At 40.3% G+C, this 20,191-nt stretch overlaps 1 protein-coding gene across 7 annotated transcripts in view; it reads left to right on the top strand.

Moving 5' to 3' along the window:
* USP6NL (USP6 N-terminal like) overlaps positions 1 to 20,191 on the top strand; it is a 110,627-nt gene that overhangs the window by 27,570 nt on the left and 62,866 nt on the right. The window contains exon 1 of one of the 7 annotated variants that reach the window (XM_030290408.4): positions 17,621 to 17,820. The exons of the other annotated variants lie outside the window; for them this stretch is intronic. Within the exon in view, the coding sequence (XP_030146268.3) occupies positions 17,763 to 17,820 (58 nt within the window). The 5' untranslated portion in view covers positions 17,621 to 17,762. Of the gene's footprint in view, positions 1 to 17,620; positions 17,821 to 20,191 lie in introns of those variants that run through there. 7 annotated transcript variants of the gene reach the window in all.

Raw genomic sequence — 20,191 nt, 5'->3', positions numbered from 1 at the left:
TCAGGATGATACAGATACGAGAGTTGGGTCACTGCACAGCTGGACACACAGTGACTCGCCCAGAGTGGTTTTACCTAATGTACTCTCTCTGTTATCTATACGTCTCTCTCTATGTTGTGAGACATATTGCAATGTCTCACCTTAAGGAATAGTTACTTTCATGGGTTACACATACATAATGGCTTTTCTATTGAATTTCTTATCCTAACATTTTATTACCTTTTTACTTAATTTGAAATTTTATTCTTCTTCTTTGTGTGATGCCAGCTGCAGTGATTAACAAAGGTCCTGGTGCTGCTTCACCATATGTAGCTGTTAATGGCTTACTTTAGTGTCTGTGTATTTGGTTTTTAGGTAGGTAGCATCATTAAAGTCTGTAGATACTGTGTCTTAGGAATTGGTCTGTGGCATAACAAAATTAATACAGACAGCTAGAATTCATTTAGCTGTGGAGGAACTACAGAGGAAAGAAACACTCACTACTTGTTCTTTCCTTCTGCAGTAATGTTAGTTACCTGAAATGAGCTAATTTACAAAGAGGTAATCACAGCAAAGGCAGCTCATCCCCAGCTTCCTACTGTGATTTGTTATTCTAGTATGTCTTGGGGTTATTTTTGGGAAGGTGTGACCCTAGACCCGTGAACTGTCAACTGTAATATTCTCAGTAATCCTGAAATGCAGTTTTAGAGTTCTTACTTGTAGCATGTGGGAAATGTGGGAGCTTAACATAAAATATTCCTATACAAGTAAGCTTGAACAAGAAGAAATAGTAGGGAGCGGTGCTGTAGTGTAACAGGGAAGAGCACAGCAGGTTTACAGTGATGTTTTTGCTAGATGGGAAAGAAATTGAGTTCTGTGTGGATCAGCACAGCTGTTTTGGCATCGCTGAAGCTGATCAGACTTGCTGTGTGTGGGGATCTGCAAACACTGTCCTGGTTTCACTGCAGCAGGAGGCACCTGGCAGCTGGGCAAAAAGACAACTGAAAACAAGGTGGATTTGTTGGGTTCCTTGAAAGAAGAGGACAATTAATGATTCATTAAAGTTTTTGATTAACATTTGGGAAGAATAATGAGTTACATGGTTTTGAGCTCGGGCTCGTAGAATGAGTGTATTTGGCTCACTGTTTTCAGTGATGCTCCAGCTGAGACAAGATTCTGTGTTGCCTGAGGCATTTGTCCACTGTGTTTGCAGTAGAGCCAAGATCTCAAGCCTGGATCTCTGAACATGGCCAGAAGCTGTTTGTATGCTGTGCCTTTCCTTCTCTACTGGCTCTTGTGCTTCTATCAGTGTGTGAATTTTACAGCTAAGACATTCAGGTTTTGGTTTGGAGACTGAGAAAAGGCCGGGAAACTCTGCCTGAAGGATCTAGAAAAACAAGCCTCATTTTTAGTCTTGTATTTTCATGGCTCAGGTGAACATATTTCTCTGATCTTGATTTTGGTGGGATATGCTGTTACTGCAGCATATGCAGTTGTGCATATGCTGTTTTCAAGTATATAGAACTTTTTTTATTTGTTGACTGTGAAAGGGTAATGCTGATGTTATTTTACGTAAGCAAGTATATTTCTTTCCTTGAAGAACAACTTGTGCTGTTGCAATGTGCACACTTCAAGCAATGAGGGATCATCTAATTTGTTTTAATGTATTAAGTTCTTAAGTTTTCAGTATTTTATCCTCATACTTGTAGAATTTGGAATTCAGTGTTAAATATGAATGTTTATGTCTGTGTTTGTTAATAGAAGCTGGTACAGAATTTATTTAAAAAGCTTGAAAAGGTGACAGTTATTTTTGTTAAATTGCAGTGGATATGATTAAGCAATGGTGCAGAGATAAATGCTTGTTTGTATTCAATAGCTTAGGATGTGGTGACTATTTCAAAGTGACGGGGTCCCAGCTAGACATTTTCTACAACAGGTAATTTTAGCAGTTGGGTGGCTTAGACAGTGCTTTGGTGTATATTGACATTCACAACTTCTCTGGACATCTTATCTGGCTTCTTCAAAGTATTTTTGTCCTGTTGAGCTTCTAGATCTTTTGGTATAGCCTGTAAGGAAAACATCCAGACTTCTCCAATCAGCTATCAAAGCAATTTTAATTTTTATTTTAGTTAATCCTGTCTAACAGCAAATAAAAATACTGTTTTTTTCAGTGGATTATCTTCCACTATTTTGTCCTTTTGCAAGTCCAAGCAGTTTCTTTTAAAGGAAATGATCTGTCAGCATTAGTATTAAACTATCCATAAAAATGTTAATTTGGACTGAATTTCCAGATCAAACAGAAAATGTAATTAATGTCAGCTAATTAAATTCTTGATGGAAATGAGAAAATAAGTACACAGATGCCCAAGACTGCTGTTGTCTCCTTGCTAATAAAGTGCCTAATGAAGCATTTTTAGCAGTACCTGGAGGGGGCAGGTCCTTGGTGAAAATAATTTCCTCAAGGAACAGGTTCTGCTCCCTTTCTGCTTCATGCCCAGGTGATGCAGGTTTTTTTCCCCTACTGTTATTTTCTGTAGCATTATTACATGTCAACAGAAACAAAGAAAGGGAAATAGATGTGCAGGCACTTGATTACTCAGTCTTCTCTCCAGGAGAAGAGCATGACCCCTGTGTCGGGTGTCACGGTCCCTTAACTCTGCACCCCAAGCCAGGGTAGAAATCTTAGGACCTATCACAAGGGCTCCATGTGTGCAAGTGGGCTTTGGTGTAAAATGGGTTTGGGCTGACTGGCCACAGCTCCCATGAGCAGATTCTGTCCTCATGGAGAAGATGGAGAAGCTCGTGGATATTCAACTTGTGGACTTCGGGTACTCTTTTTTTTCCCAATACCACTGCTGGGTTGAGGTGTTCTCTGCTGCCACTGGGAACAGCTCAAGTGCACACTGCACATGGAGTTGGTGGTCAGAGCAATAACTCTGCAAGAGGACTGACCTGTTCCTTTAGTCTCAGGGTGTTCTGAAGACTCTGGGGTTTTGTAGGTTTTAAGCCAGGTATCACCCTGATTCACACAGTTAAAACTGTACATCCTTGGGGAGTGAAAGTTGTGTGCTGCAGCTGAGATTTTTTCCTCCCTTCCCACTGTGTGTGTGGTAGTTGGTTTTGTCTTTGGTGTATTGTTTTTATTTTTGTTTAACAGTAATTTTTGTCTGTCACTGTTGTGCTTTCCAAACTTTATCACAGTCTGGATGCTCCATTCTAATGTGCCACAGGACTCTTATAGTCTAATGCAGATATTAATGAAATGTATGAAATGTAAGCGGAATACTAGGAAAAACAGTCTCCTTATTTCCCTGTGGCTTAATTCATCATTGAAAAATAGGTTTCCATTAAAGGATCTAAATATCAAATGTCTTAGCATTCATGTTATAGTGGTCTAAGTGATGGCTGCACCTTCCCTTCCCTGCACCTCTGCAGGCATTAGTTATAGCTGAACATGGAGTGGTCAAATGCAACCTTTCTGCCTATTATTTTTCCAAAAGCAAATAGCAAAGTCCTGTAAATTTTGTGGGCCAATGAGATCACACAAAACTTTCTGCATTTATTGACTGGAAAATATTTTTATTCCCTGGAAATTGAAGGGGAAATAGATTGTTTTTTCTTTTCTTTGTTTTTAGATAAGACATTTTTCTTTTGAGATGTACCTAATATACCAAGCAAGATTAATATGTAAGCATTTGCAGAGGAACATGAGTGTGAACAGGCAAGTTTCACCATATCACTGTGTGCTAATTCCCCCCTACAAAGTATTTTGACTACAGGTCACTCTTCAAGCCCTTTCTTGTGTCTCTACTTAACCAGAAGTATCTTACAGAAGTTAAGGCTGAGTTTAAGGCTTCTTTTTTAGAAATAAATACTTCAAAGTTTTAATTAATAATTCTGGTTTACTGATCCCTATCACAGTTAGAATGGAAGTGAAGTTTTTGTTGCTAAACCTCATTTTTGAGTGGGAAATAGCAGGAGTCTCAAGGACATGAGTATAATGCAGTTTACAGGTCTCAAGTGCAATGTGAGATGTTGCCTTGATCTGAGACTTCCTCTTGTTGATAGAAAAGGAAATACTGTTTGTGCTAATGAAGGGACTTTGGTAACTTGAATATGCTGTGATCTCTCCTAGAGAAATATTTTCTGTTTCATTTAAAGTCACATTGTTTGGATTGGTGGAACAATTCTTCATCACTTTCAAGTGTTGGGTGTTCCTGGGATGCTTCCAGGGCTCCCCAGTGTGCAATATACTGCTGATTTCAGGCGTTGCACTTTGCTGTGTGATGTATAAACGGCTGCACCATCACTCTGTGTCAATTCTTCTTCTATAAAGAAAAAACCTGACTAATCCTTTCCTTTTTCTGATGACAGCTGTATGTTGAAAAGACTTTTAAAATGTTTTGAAAAATTTCCCCATCTATGCAGCAGCTGCATCAAGTCTTCAAGCCACCATGTCACATCCCTGGGTAAAAGAAAATGTTGTGTTCACAGACTGTAGTGTGGATCACACATTGCACAATTCAAAGATATGTTTTTGTCAATTCTGTGCCGTGAATTAGTACTCTGGCTAGGTTTTGAAAAACGTGGGATGAATGCTAGTCTGGAGCTTGCCAAATCTATAGATGAAAAAGCAAATAAGCTGCACAAGCTCCAATTCCCACTACTATTTAGTTTATAGGCATTGGAATGACCTTCTAATCTGTGCAGTGATAATTGCCTGTTTTACATAATGTGTAAAGCTTTGCAGAGGAGTATTTGTAGTGATGGAACATGTATTAAAAATCATTGTCTGGAAACTAATAGGAATGTAAAGCCATTCTATAAATAGTGCAGATAAGCTCTAAAAGGAGGAATGAGCAAATATACTTAGGCAAATCAAAAGTCAGCTGTGCTGGGCCTGGGCTGAGCATTTAACATAACAGTGGCTCATGAACTGTGTCCATGCTGGCAGGGAGTGAGGCACTGGAGGGAGAGATGGAGAGAGGAAAGCTGGGAGCTCAACATTCCTCTGTATTCCAGCAGTTTTTTCCAGACTAGATCAAACCTTGGGTAGAACATAACTTTGGAGGTAGGAGTGCATCTCCCAGATAGTTGAACCTGGAAGGAATCCAACTTTGCATACTTCCAAGTCTCTTCCCAGCACCAAGTGGAGAGCAGTAAATAGAGATGATCTGGAGCTTTGCTCCAAAGTGCTCTTCCAATTTAGACTAAAATGTTATTTATAGAATAGTGTGGAACCTCAGTAGTCTTTTATCCCAGATTTATGATCTTGGCATTGGATAGAATAGCCTAATGAGGTTTTTCTTGGAAATAAATGGTATTTCTGGTAGGCTTGATATTTCAGGGGCAGAAGGGGGGATGGAGAGATTATGCACTAAAGTATGGAAGACTGACATTTATAACTTGGGTTTTTATATGCTCTACATATTGAGATTAAGGGTGCACTTAATGGCAGAGTTTCTGTTTGGCCACTGCGCTTATGTGGCAAGGTTTTGGCAACTGGGGCTGCAGAGGTGGCCAGGGTGAGAAGAGGCCTCTGGGTTAGACACAGCCAGACACAGCTTGCTCCAAAGCAGGCCCATCCTTGGCCAAAGCTGAGCTCATCAGTGAAACTGGTGACACCTCTGAGATAAGATAGTTAAGAAATGCTAAAATCCACAGTGCAGCAGTTGTGAGAGAGGAGAGTGATAAAAATATGTGGGAATCAACTCCGCAGACCCCAAGGTCAGTGGAGGAGCAGGAGGAGGTGTTTAAGCACCAGAGCAGAGAGTCATTGGCAGCTCGGGGGAAGACCATGGTGAAGCAGCTGTGCCCCTGCAGCCCATGCAGGGAGCAGAGATCCACCTGCAGCCCCTGGAGAGCCCATGCTGAAGCAGGCTCCTGGCAGAAACAATGGTCCTGGAAGAGGAGCCCAAACCAGGAACAGGTTTTGTGGCAGGAGCAGCAGTTTGTGGGAAAGGCCCCCACTGAAACAGTTTGTGAATGACTGTATCCCTTTGGAGGGACCCCATGCTGGAGCATGGAAAGAATGTCAGGATTAAGGAGCAGCAAAACCCAAATCTTATGGGCTGACCTATGCTATTTTTAATTGCCAGTAAATTAGTTTTCCCAAGCCAAGTAGGTTTTTCTCATGAGTGTAAATGGTGAGTGACCTCCCTGTTTATCTTGATCCTTGAGCTTTTTCTTCTTTTCTTCTCCCCCAGTCAAGTAGGAGGAATGAGAGCAGGTCAGTGGGCACCTAACAGCCAGCCAAGGGTCAACCCACTACAGCAATGCTGAGGATGTGGACAAACTTTCCCTGTTCCTGTGAGTTCTCCCCAGTCCACACCCCCTGAAGCTGCCAGTGATGGCAGCATGAGCAAATTCAGCAGCTGGGCTTCTCTGTCATGGGTTGCAGTGCACTCACATGATCCTGTTCACCAGCTCTGCCCAGACTAGTAACTTCCAGCAGAGCAGGAGACAGAGAGCAGTGATGTAGTAACAAGCACTCCAAATCCAGGACTGGATGTCTGAATGATGTCCTCCTGTCTTTTCCTTTCCACTCTTTTAATGTACTCCTCAGTAATATCTGTCTGTGTTAAAAGTTAATAAGCTTTGTAACATTTCCAGCTGCTGGTGTGTAGTAATTGATTTTGAAACAGTATTAACTGGTGTGCCAGTGGGTATTTTTGAGCAATTTTGGCTGGTAAGTGTTAGAAATTCTAAAGTCATTGCTACTATTAGGAAATAGCAACAAATTATCTCTTGCATCCTAGCTGTGATATAATTTCATGATATGAGGAGCTTGGAGAAGAGATTATTGAATTCGGGCTAATGAGAATGCACTTGAATGTGAGGTGGTTGCAGGTGGACAAGGGAACCAAAATTTATTTGACATACCCAAATCATTCCGGCTGCTGTTGAATTGCTGTTTAATGGTTTGGTCTGGGCTTTGTTTATTTGACTAAGCTGCTTTGGCAATTTCTGATTCCTTTCTAATTTAAAACAACTTTTCTGTGGGATTTTTTTTTTTTTTCCTCTCAAACCTATTTTTACCTGCCTTTTATCTGTCATGCAGCTTTCATTAGTTGAGTTCATAGATTTCTGATTAGTAGAAAAACCTTTGTTTCCAATTAAAAACTAAAAAGAAAAACCAGCTTAGTGCTTCTTATTTGGAATAATTTATTTTAATACAAAGACATTACAAAATGGCTCCAACATGAAAAGTATTGCAGCTCTTTTATAATTTTAAATTATTTTTTTCTCCACAGTTAAAAAAAAAAAAAACAAACTTTAGATGAGCTTATTTCCCAAACATTCTTTTTTATTCTGAGCCAAATGTGAAAAGTCCTTCAGTTAAGATCTGGGCTAAATCCTACCATCCCATGTGAAAAGCTGTAAATATTTGGTATTCTATTTATATGAGCTTAGAAACTTGAACTTAAAATACTGATGGCTGAATGATGTATAGGGAGCTGTCTGATATTGGACTGGACCAGTAATGACACACCAGTGTCACTTAGGCATAGTTACCTCTGAGGTGTAAGAATAAGAAATTTGCCTTGCTTGTCCTGAAATGGCCACAAAGCAGATATATCTGATAAAAGTCACAGCATTACAGTGGCTTATAAATATGGCAGTTCCCTGTGTCAGATCCTTATATCCCTAAAACTTGGAGTTACCTAAAAGGAGGCTATAAAGTTTAAAAAAAAATAAGCTAGTTTTTTTTTTTTTTTTTTTTGCTGGTCTCAGTTGTGTGTTGGAGAAAACTGTTTTTCAGTTATTTACTGTTCATAGACCCTTCACACTAACTTGTGCCATAGCCTATTCTTCTCCATTTTTTTTTCTATTTTCTCTTCACCTTATTAAGAATGTGCAGTTGTTTCGCATCCATATCTTTCCTCCATGAATTTTCGTTTAGGCTTTTGACTTTTTTACTTTTTTTTTCTTTTATTTGAGCATTGCTTGTGTAGGCAGAGAGATATCAAATAGTGCTGATGTAATATACAGGTGTGAAGGTGGAAAACAGGTGCAACATGGTGGGAAGATTGGTATCAGATTTGATAGAATGTTGTAATCCCATACCCCTTACTGATGATGACTTTTGCATGCTTTAATTTGAGAGATAATTCTATTCTAGCAATTTGGTACATCATCCTCCTAAAATGTCATTCCTTAGCTAAAACATCCCACTTCCCCCCGCTTTCTTTATTCTCTTTTCTTACTGTTTGCATTTGTACTGTCATTAGGTGTGACTTCTAAATTCTCAGTATTCTGCTTCTCAAGTCTCAGAAGGTGCTACAGTACCAGGAAACAGTGACACAGTCACTGCCCCAGTGTGAGCTGTGTCAGGGTGGAGGTTACAGTGTCCAAGCTGAGCAGCAGTGCTTGGGCTGCATTTCATCAGCCCTGGAGCTCTGGGCTCTGCAGCCTCCACCTGCATCCACAGCCCTGGAGTAGATTTGGACCTCTCAGGGAGGAGGAGAGCCTCTCATTGCATTCCCACCAAAGGTTTTTAAATTTAGTAAAGCCTGATTAGCTGAGTTTCACATATTTGTCTTGTGCCTTTCCTTAAATTCCTGTCTGTTCATCTGAGAAAGTGACTGAGTCTTTTTTGGAGCTGGTGATTCAGTGAAACACCACCTGGGCTCAATAGCACCTGAAGAATAATGGCTGTTTGTGATACTGTTTTAATTGAGACAGAACTTCCCCAGGATGCGCAGCTGACTCATTTTTCAGAGAAACCTGTCATCAGTGTGTCTGAGGTGGCCTGACTGTTACCCTGGGATTAAGCAGCCTCTTGTACCTCAGGTACAAAGTACTCTCTGATGCTTTTGTTTTTCTACATTTATAGCACGTTATCACAGTAATGTGAACCACTGGTTCATGTTGTCAACGCTTAGGTTTTGTGTGCTCTTCCAAAACAGTGGGTGGTGGCAAATAGAGTATGTGTGAGTAATTTTGTCGTGTTTAATAGTTACACCCCTCAATTTTTCTCTGCCAAGGAATAAAGTGAGCTAGAGAAGGAGAAAGTATAGAAATTTTACTCATTATTTAAGTAGAGTAGGGTTTATACTGATGACTAATGCACCCTAAAAGCTGTTGTCTTTAGTGTGGATTACAGTAAAACAAATTGAAGTCGAAAATTGTATTTCTTATTTTTCCCCAACTTTAAGAGAGACTGAGTTGTTTGTAAATTCTTTCAAGAACTGCTGTCATAACAAGAAGTTTGTTATTAAATTGAACAGTTTCAGAAAACTCTAAAAACAGGAGAAATATTTGGTAGTTTTCATTCACTTTCAGACTTGTGTGACAGAAGATGACAACTGTATATCTGCTGAAGAGGAAGAGCTGATGAAAGGCTGCTGGATTTTCATCCAGTTTGAAGCCCTTGGAATGATAGCTCCTTGTTGTTCCAAGATGTTGTGATTGAAGGAATGTTCATTATGTTCATCCTTTTTGTTTCCCATCCTATTGCTAGACCTTTCAGGAATATGTGTACAGAGATGGTTTTGGTTTGCTGCATTACAGTTCCTTGCTTCAAGAAAAGGCTTTGGCTTTGGATGTAGTAACATCCGAAATGCAAAGCTGTCATTTTAACATGTACTGAAGAAATATTTTTGATGGTAAGAGGGAACCACAATTCAAAACCAAGATACGTTTTTCCCTTGCAAGTAATTTTGGGTTTAATTTCACTGATGAAAATTTCAGTGATGAATTTGCTGAATTTCCGTGGAGGGATTTCAGAGTGAGTGTTGCCCCTCCCTCTTGGGAAGATTTCCTGCCTGACTACTCTGTCTACCTCTCCTAGACAAGAAAAGGATCTAAAGGCCATATAGGCTCACATAGAAAACTTAAGAAGTCAAAGCTCTTTCTGCAGCCGATTTTAGTTAGAGCTCAAAGCTGTTGTCTTGTGGAGGTTGGGTTGTTTGGTTCATGCCTGTGTAACCAGTCAGCCCTGTTGCTCCTGGTCCATCTGAGCTGCACAAATGAGAACTTGAATCCTCCCCAAAGTGCTGAATATCTTAATTGCACGTCTACAGGCACAGCAGACAGTGGGTGGATGTGTGTTTAAATCCCAGCTGGTGTGTTCCTCCTTCTCTCTGGTGGAGAGAGCAGCTCATGTCTGCCCTAGGGGAGGGTTCTGCAGTGGCTCTGCTTTTCCCAAGGAACAGGATCCTGTTTGCCAGGTGCAGCTCCACAGGCTCAACCAAGTCGTGACTCTTCCTGTGGATTTTGATTCTGTGGGGGATATGAAATTCAGAGAGGTTGAGAGAGATCTATTGGGAATGTAATAGGTTATATGGGCTGGACTGGAATCCAATAAAAAAGGCTTTATTTGTGTATTGTCCTAGAGCTAATGCTGATAAACTAGAATAGGGATTTCCAAACTATTGCATCAGTGTTTGTACCAGATGAAGTAGGCTTTCTCAGTTTAGTGAGTTTAAAACTGCTTTTTTAAATTTCAGGTGATTTTCTTCTGAGATATGAAAATCTGTGACAGATTTTTCTGGGTTATGGGTGGTGTTCTTTGGTTTGGCTTTTTTCTTTAACAGAGTGTAGTGGTTTTAAAGCAGATCATCATTAGTAGGTTCAGTGCATTATTGCCTTTAGCATAAACAAATGGATTTTTTTCTTGATGGCTGTGCATAAGGCTTAGACTAGAATTAACATCATGTTTGTTTTGCAGTAGGAACTTGTTAAGGTGTTCACAGCATATGTTTTGTAGTTAATTTTTCATCGGTACTGAAATAAAAGTACTGATTTTGGGAGTTGATGCTGGGTTGTGTTACTGAAGTACCTCAGTGCTTATCTTGTTCTAAGCCAGTAAAAAGAAAGTGTTACTGATATGCCTGTTAATGCACTGGTTATTAAAGTTATTGTTTCTGTGCAACAGCAGTATAAATTAATAATTGTCATCTTATGTCAACACTGGATATTTGTAAAGTGTTTTCACAATATCCAAAGAATGAGCCAAATGCTGCCTCTTGCTGTGATCTCTTACTTGAAGGAGATTTATAAGCTCTTTGGAAAATTCTGTTCTGACCCTGTATTGTCCTTTAAAATCAAAGATTCAAACAAATGCCTTTTCATTTTTGTTTTGTGGTCTTTTTCTACTACAGTTTTGTGCCTGCCTCTCAGTGGTGCTGACAGTGTTGTCTGTACTTAACTGGAGTCAAAAGTTGGGGAAAAAGACCAAGACATCTTGTGGCACACTCTGCTAAGTTTTAGGGATAGATTACATCTAAAATTTAATTTGGTGGTTCCTAGCACCAAATTAAATTTTTTTTCCTTAGCAAAAAAAAAAAAAAAAAGGTGATGGATCTAATGTAGGCAGGAGGTTTTTCTTACTGGTACAGTGTTATGTAGATACACAGCCAGAAAGTTTGATCTTTTTTCTTCCTTCTTTCTCCCTGCCTTTGGGTTGTTTTATCCAAACTTGGAAGTTGTTCCATATTGACAAAGGTTGTAACTGATGCAAACTAGGTGGAGGCAAACAAATTCATACTGTTATTGCTAATTAGCAGTATGAATGCAACCTGATTGTGACTCGGTGGGTATGGCACTGGGATTTACTGCAGCTGCTCTGCTGGGTTTTCCCCCTGCCTGGGGCTGGGACCAGGCACGCAGGACAGCCTTGGAAGCCCTAATTCCTGTTTTTCATGGGAAATGCCATGGCTGTTTACTTTGTTTTGTTTACCAGTGCTCAATCACTGAAACTGAAAACAACAGAACCTTCTTGTCTACCACTAACTTCCTTTTCTCATAGCAAAGATGAAGAAACTTCCCCTGTTTCTGCTGCCATTTGGACAAACTTGTTAACTTTTCATCTGGTTGTCCCTTACTCCTCCAGACTTTCCTATAACCACTTTATAAACATAAAAAACATGGATCTACTGCTGCCTGACACTTAAAATTATTGCACATGTTCAGAGGGGATTTCAGCATTTCTTCCACTCTCTTAAATGTCATTTTAATTTTTAAGTGAATGACAGATATTGTAAGTAGCCAGTTATTCAGTTCCATGCTGTGTAGACATGACTGGTACAAGAGGGCAGGTATCTAAATTTGCCTTGATGTCTTTCTGTGGACTTACTCAAACTTGTCACAGAGCCACCAAGAGAAGGTTTAGTGTCATATGAGCTTCTTGGTGCCATTCAGACTTTTCGGAGGATTCCCTTAGAGGCTCCTGTTTGTATTTAAGGTATTATTACTGCAGTTAAAACATTTATCTGCTCAAAGATGAATAGCTCAGAGACAGAGTAACTGAAGAAAGCTGTTCAGCTATGGTGAACTGAGCTGTAGCGTGTAACTCACTATTTTTATTTTTTTGTGAAATGCTTTAAGTGTGTTAGAATTATATTTGAACTTGAACAGAAGGGTCTTGCAGCTCCTCTCACTGTTACTGTGTGGTGGTTTCTTCAGTGTATCCCAATGGTAGACGGAGGGATGCCTGAGATCCACACCAGAGTCTGGATCCCAGCAGTCTGTCTAGCAGCCTGTAGTAACTGGTGTAACTTGTGTAACGTGCTGTTGCTGGAATAAAGCAAGAAATGCTTTTCATCCTGCTACAACTTTCACAATATTTTTTTATTTTCCTGTTGTGTATTGAGCTGAAACTGAATTTAAAGCTTGAAAATGAATGCTGGGGTCCCCCCATGCAGAGGCTGTGCCTGCTCAGGTAGAGCATGAGCTCAGCACCTGGGGGGCTCAAGCTCAGGTGCGAGCAGAGGCTGCAGGGAGGTTTTCTCACACTTTTGGCAGGGACTCATCCCTGTGTGCTTCTTGTCTTTCCAGGAGAAGGCAGAAAAGTCAAAGGCTGGTGTATATGTGCAGCTGGGGAGTAAAATCTGGTGATTTCAGGAGCTGCTCATCTGTTGCTTGTTTGTGAACATTTCCTTTTCCAAAGTGTCAAGTGGGGCCAGCGCGGTTTGCGCAGTGCCTGTTGAGCTCTTGGTGCCACCCTGGGGCTGTGGGCACTGGGCAGGTCTGGGGAGCTGCTGCTGTGTCCCCGTGGGGCTGTTCAAGTTCTGCTCCTGCCACCTTCAGTCAGAGCCGGTGTTTTTCTGAGCTGGCTTGGTGCTCTTTAGTCTTGCTAAGTGGCAGAATAGTATGTATTACAAAAACAAACCCTCCTTTTGTTCCTGTTGTAATCAGTTAAATCGGCTGTGTAATTAAATGATGAGCTGGGCTGTGGGTATGTCAGTGTATTCACAGCTCGTCTGTGTAGAAAAACAATTCTCTTTATTTGAGCCAGTATAAAATGATACCAATATTAATGAAATTTTGTAACTAGAGGCCTGTTGTACCTTCTCTAGCCCTACAGAAGAAATAAACCAACTTCCTCAAAAATTAAGAACTGCCCTCTTTTAAAAAACTTCATCCAGAGTCTGTATGAGTGTTGTCTTGGTGATGTTTTAAACTGGGAATAGACTTCACATAATTAATGCTGAATTTTAAAATATAATTATAGTTTGCCTCATTAATTTAGACTAATGCAGAGAGAAAAATGATTAATCAGGAGACTTAACATAATTAGTGCAGTGTGGCAACTGACTACTTAAATATAAGTCTGTTAACGTGGGAAGCATAGCTCTTGTTATGAAATGTTCTACTTTGTGTCAGGATTGAAAATACTAGAACCATTTTACTCTTTAAATTGATACGGCAAATCTTAGTGCTGTGAAAACATTCATATTCTACCGCTAATTATGATGTTCAAAACAGGAAATCTAAAATTATGTTGGAAATAATGTCAGCATTTTGGAGACTTTTTTAATGTTATTTTGATTTATGTTGCTGGGGAAAAAAAAGATTTTATATGTCATCCTGATATATAGCATTGGGAAAGCAAAGAAGAAATTTATTGCAGAGAACTGCTGTGTTCACTCTTGCTGAAAGATGGTTTTGCTTGTGTGTTTAGTAGCCTGTCTTGGTTAAAAGAGGTATGAGCAGCATCAGTGTACAGAAAGGATATTTGAGTTCTCAAAAGCCTCTGGGAACTGCAGGCACAATATACTTTCAAAGTACAAGGGATAAAAAAATAAAAAGCATTTTCAGCTAAATTTGCTTATAAAATCATAACCAGTACCTGAAAAGCCACTGGCGTAAAAGGATGCCTTAACTTATATTAGGTTGAGGGTAAAATTCATGAAATATTTCTGCTTTTAATCTGTCAATAGTGCTTCTGAGGTCAAGTGTCTGATCTTACCATCTAATGCAGCAGATGATTTGCAGCATATTTTATTAAGACATAATTGTAAAGGCTAGGGCTAGTGCTGGGAAAGGTCATGGATTTCAGGGGAAGTGTGGGAGTAATACTTATGAGCTGTAGATGAAACAGATTCTCTGTTACAGTGGGATCAGTTCTAGCCTCAGCAGGAGTTCTAAGAAATGCAATCTTTTGGTGGAAGACCATAAAATGGTTTGCAGTGGTAGAAAACCTCCTGTGTTTTCCATGGAGGCTGTGTCTCTGTTGTTCCACAGCTGCTATGTTCCATAGCTCAGTGTGTCTCCAGGAACAGCAGGATGCAGATCTGCCCCCATGGCCACTGCAACAGCTGCTGGGAGGGCTGAGCTCAGCAGTGTTTGCATCTCCTGAAAGACAAATGTATAGGTGAGTGACCACTTCTTTGTGGCCACAATGCTGCTCTTTCATGGCACTGAGGAAAGAGAAAAATTGTCATGAAAAGGCCAGATACCAACTACACCCTTGGGAAGAGAAGAACAAAGGATGACTTAAGCTTAGACATAAGACATTAGTTAGTTGTGGCACAGGTCAGACCAGTCTTTGCATACTGGCAAGCCCCAAATTATACCCAGCCTTAGTTTTTACATTGAAGTCTATTAAGAGGTGCCATAAATGTTTCAGGTTGTGTTGACAGAGGTCTGGGCAGGAGGGTGGGTTGTGCATTGATTTTGTCCTCTTTTTCTTTCAATAGAGGAGCATTGTTTAAAATTGGGCTTACTCTTTTCAGTATAGCCTGTTGAAAATTGGCAATTATGGTTTCTTCTGGCTTTGCAACTGATTATGTTAACCTTCAGCAAATTAATTATCTTCTGGCTCACGACTGCACACAACACTTTGTGAAATGGAATTACAGTAGAACCCTGCCAGATCTTGTCACTCCACTTTGTAACCCTTGTGGGAACTTTCATAAGGCTCAGTAGTGAGGTGATGACATGAGCATTCCAACTGCAGATTCCAGCTGGTTAGGTGTAGGATGATGGAGTGATCTAATTTTAAGGTGTAATTACATGAAACACACAAAAAAACAAATTGCAAATTAGGACTAATTAAGTGACCAAGTTGTATTTTATTAGAGTATGTTATTTTATTGTTTTATTTCTGTTTTATTCTGAGTTTTGTGCTTTCGTTGCTGCATTAACTAAAAGTGTTAGTAAGGCTATGTTATTAAAAATAAAATTATAGGCATGTTGCAGTAATTGATTAATATTGGTGGTATTTCTGTAAGCCCTTTAGTCCATTGTTGCTTAAAAGCAAGATGGAGAATTTGATTTAAATTCTGTGTGATACATAGACTCCTAAATTCTCATTTCATGTTTTGACACAGGCTTCCTCTGGAATATTGCTTAGCAAGGCTGCCTTGATTTCCCTGCTCTTACTTTGAATCCTTTGGAAATCACTTTAAAATTGATTTGAGAGGGTTTTTGGTAGCAGTCAATTCTACTAATTTCCAAAGTGATCACTTTCCATTGGTGAATGTGCAGTGTCTCATAGGGGATGTTGCAAAACTGCAAGAGTTCTACCATAGTGACACTTGATTTTTCATTAAGATGAGAGTTCAGTCACATTTCTTCAGGGAAGTTAAATCTTTATTTTCATATTTTTAACTCATTACTCTTCATGCTGTAAAACTACAGTAGTGTCTACTCTGAATGCCGATTATTAAGAACGGGAGAATGCATGTGTTTTGCTATTGTAATGGGCTTTTTTTTTTTTTTTAGTGTAGTGCATAATGCAATATATTGATTTTCCAGAGAGTTTTACTCTGTCTTTTCTGTGTGTAAGTCCACTTGAAAAACATCCACAAAATCAGACATGCTGAATTTGAGAGACATAAGAGAAGTATCAGTACAGCTATCCCTCGTATAGCTATAGTGTATACACACACACACACACACACATATATATATATATATATATATAATGTCAGTAATGTGGCTTATTTCTGTCTGGGATTAGTGTGTGGTAGAAGAGCAGCAGTGATGTTAAAAAGCAAATTGTTTTCAAGTGGTGAATGGGTGAGAGAGTTAACATGGGACAAATGCATGTGTTCATTGTGTGCGAGTTCTTTTCATCCTCACCACAAATATGCTCACAGATAAGGAAACAGAAAGTAGCTGGTTTCAGTTCAGTAGTTCTGTTATTAGCAAAGTGGAAGATTATTTTTGTGTAGCAAGAGGATTGCTGTTGTGTGTCAGCAGTAAGAAAATGCTGCTTTTGAGGGAAAAGTGCCTGGTAGTGGACATGGCACTAGCTTAGTCTAAACTCATAATGATTCCAGAGACTAAACTATTGACACCTGGGCTTGGGTGGGATCCATGAGCAGTAATCAGTGGAAAAGACAAAGGAGCTGCTGCTCATTTCCAGGCTCGGTGCTCTGCCACGTGATACGGGGAGGAAGGTTAAAACAATTGAAGGAACTGTTCTTTTTTCAGTCTCTGGGGAAAAAAGAATAGTCCAACACACTTGATCAGATCTCCTGTTCCGGGCATTTTAACACTTCTCTGAGTGCAAGAAAACTACACAAGGGTTGAGGCTGGAAGAGACCTCTGGAAGTGATGTGGTCCAGCCCTGTGCTCAAGCAGGGCTGTGCAGAGCTGGTTGCCCAGGACCATGTCCAGACATCTCATGAATATCTCCAAGGATGGAGAGAGATTCCACAGCCTCCCTGGGTAACCTGTGCCAGTGCCACTGATCATCTTTCAGCTGACTTCACAAAGTGTCTGGTAGTGTGTGTGCCCTGACTTGCTTAGGTTAGGATATGGAATTGGCTGGTTCCTGGCTGCAGGCATCACATAGCAGCAGAATGGCAGTGTGAGAGAGCACGTGTGGGAGCTGAAATATGTGCAGGAGAATGACTTTGTGTGTTTGGCCTGGGATATTTGGTGCAGAGATCTGGTTTTTGGGTTTTACTCCTGAATTTTTGTACTTTTATCAATAAAAATGTTGTTGTCAACTTCTGATGTCCTAGGTGTTTCAAGTTCCCAAGATATCTTGAAGAGTAAAGGAATTTTGATCAGAAAATATGTAAAATCTCCATCCTTTTAGTAGGGAATGCCAGTTACAGAAATCTAAACTGTATTTTTAGAGTTACCTAATTTTGTGGTTTCTTAGGTAATAAGCCAGAAAGAGGGTACTTCAAGCCCCATTTCAAGTAAGTCCTTTCATTAAGACGCTTTTCCTGCAGCACTTGGAAAACACCAGTAAGAATTCTTGCCCAAGAGTAGAACAGTGGTGTGTTACAGGAGTCCTGGCCTCTGAGGCTGTTTGTTCAAATCCTTTTGTTTATTATGAGCTGGAATGCAGGGCTGTGGGCTGGGCTGGAGAACACCAGCGTGGTGCCTTCGTGACACTTGGCATTAACAAATGGCATCTTTGTTCCAGCCTCTGCAGCTCCTGGAGCTATAGAGGGGCTGTGTCTGGAAAAAGGAACACGTGTCAAGTGGCTCAGTTGTGTGGAGCAAATGCAGCAAGTGGAGGAGGAGAACTTTTCCCCCAGTCATTTTTGATAAACTGATTTAGAATATGGTCTAGAAGCGAACAGATTTACTTCATGAAGACTAAAACAGAGCTCTACAAGGACTGGGAAGAAAATGACAGTCTAAAGACTGGTAAAGTGTTGTGTAAAATTTTATATACTTGTCTTTAATTGTTTACATCATGCTGTTATTCTCTCATTTCAAATAAGTGATAACTGAGTTTTAAATACGTAATAATATTTAAGGAATATAATTATGTTTAATGGAAGAAATGTAGCTCAGTTAACTCTGGAAATATGTATTTCAAAGTGTTGCTATACAAAAGGGATTGTTTTTCTAACTAACTAGTTCATTTTATGTTAAAAGCTGTACTCTGTTTTAGAAATTCTCTTTGCATGAAGAGAAAGTATAATAAATGATGCTAATCCCTTTTGTTCAGAGCAGCTTTAGTATTGGTGTGCAGGTATTTACCAAGATTCTTCCTTTTGAACATGGTGTACCCACAGCAAAATACTATTAAGTGTACGTCATGGCTTTTATTTCGTTGTTTACGGGAATGAACTGGAAGGAAAATAAACAGCCTGAGTATTTAAGGGACTTTCTGCTATGACCAGAGAGTTTGTTTATTGCTCTGATATGTGCTTTGAATGTGTAGATGGTGGTGGTGCCTGCAGACAGGAATTTGTGCCAGTGCAACTCTTTGAGCAGTGGGATGTGTAATGTGCAAACAAGCAAGAATTTTAGTAAATTAATGGGAAACAAATTAACCTTTTCAATTCTTTTGGGGTTTTCAGAATGCTCTGCAATTGGCTAGACAATGATGGTGGGTTAGAGGACAAAAAAGGAAGAATTTCCTTTTTTGAATTTGGGGCTTTTCAGAATTTGGGATAAGGTTACACAGGATGCTCTTGGTGTATTGAGCCTCAGCTCCATGGAAAGAGGCATCTCTTCTGAGGGTGCTGGTCCACAGCAGGTCAGCTTGAGCCAGTGTGTGCTCAGGTGGCCAGGAAGGCCAGTGGCATCCTGGCCTGACCAGCAGTGGTGTGACCAACAGGACCAGGGCTGTCATTGCCCCCTGTACTCCACACTGATGAGGCCACACCTCAAATCCTGGAATCAGCTTTGGCCTCCTTGTGACAATAAGGACGTTGAGGTGCTGGATCATGTCTGGAGAAGGGAATGGAACTGTGATAGGGTCTGGAGCACAGGTCCTATGCAGAGTGACTGAGGGAGCTGGGGGTGTTTATCCTGGAGAAAAGGAAACTCAAGGGGGAAACTTACTGCTCTCTACAACCCCCTGCCAGGAGGGTGTAGCCAGGTGGGGGCTGGGCTCTTCTTGCAGGTAAAAAAATGACAGAATGAGAGATGAAATGAGTTCAAGATGCATTGAGGTAGTTTAGATTGGATATTAGGAACAATTTTCTTCCCAAAAGGGTTGTCAAGCACTGGAAATAGGCTGCCTAGAGAAGTGGTGGATTCACCATCCCTTGAGGTAATTGAAAGCACTTGGTGCTTGGGGGCATGGTTTAATGGTGGGCTTGGCAGTGATGGGTTAATTGTTGGACTCAATGATTTTAAAATCATTCCAACCTCAACTAATCTGTGATTCTTCTTACATTTATGGCACATCTGTAAGAGGCAGTTTATGATACTGCTGCTGGTGCATGAGCACTGCAATGTATCTTCTATCTACTACTCCTTCAGTGTAAGGAACCACTGAGGCTCTCAGTGGTACTCATTTCATACTACCTTCATGAGGGAGCTACTCCATGGTTGTTACCTTTGGCAGCCTTTGTGAGGTACAGCCTAGTCATTTTTTAGGCTGTTTCAGAGAGAACAGCACTAGTGAGTTTGAGTAACCCCAAAGATCATTCCTGTAAGTTGTGTGACTACTTTTGTAGGGACTAGAGGTGTGTGCTCAGTTGATTACACATGAAGATCACTTTAAAAAATGTTGTGCCTTACTGGTTTGCAGTTCTGTAGCTGAACAGGATTAGACAAACAATTCAAAATACAGCTACTTAGTAAACCTTGTAGAGCAGCAGCTTTTCTTTTTGTGGAAAAGACCAGTGTTTTTTACTGTCTTCTGGCCGTTCCTCCCTCAGAAGCAGCTGAGTTCTGCCAGGCTGTGATGAAAGCCAGGTGTAACTATGGGCTCTGTGTTAGTCATCCCAACCAGGAGCAGCTGAGCTGCTGCTAGGCTGTCACAGGCTGTTCAGCTCCTTCTTGACTGCTAGAAACAGAAGGGATGGTCCTGCCAGTTCCCCCTCCTTTATTCTGGAAAACTGAGGTACTGCAGGGACTGCAAGAGGGATCCTCAGTGTTTAGCTTAGTGATTTAAATGAATACAAAATTACATTGTTGTAAATTTTCCCCCCCTACCTTCTCCCTACCCCCACCTTAAAATACATGTTTAGGTGGAGTATAGGGGGGCCTTGGGTCAAGATTCTCTGATGTCTCTAAGTGACTACACCTGCAGCTACTCTTCCTCCATGTGGAACAT

Source organism: Taeniopygia guttata, chromosome 1A, assembly GCF_048771995.1.
Source record: "Taeniopygia guttata chromosome 1A, bTaeGut7.mat, whole genome shotgun sequence".
NCBI classification, from domain to species: domain Eukaryota; kingdom Metazoa; phylum Chordata; class Aves; order Passeriformes; family Estrildidae; genus Taeniopygia; species Taeniopygia guttata.
Note: the sequence above shows the minus strand (reverse complement) of the source record. Positions and strands in the feature narration are given on the sequence as shown.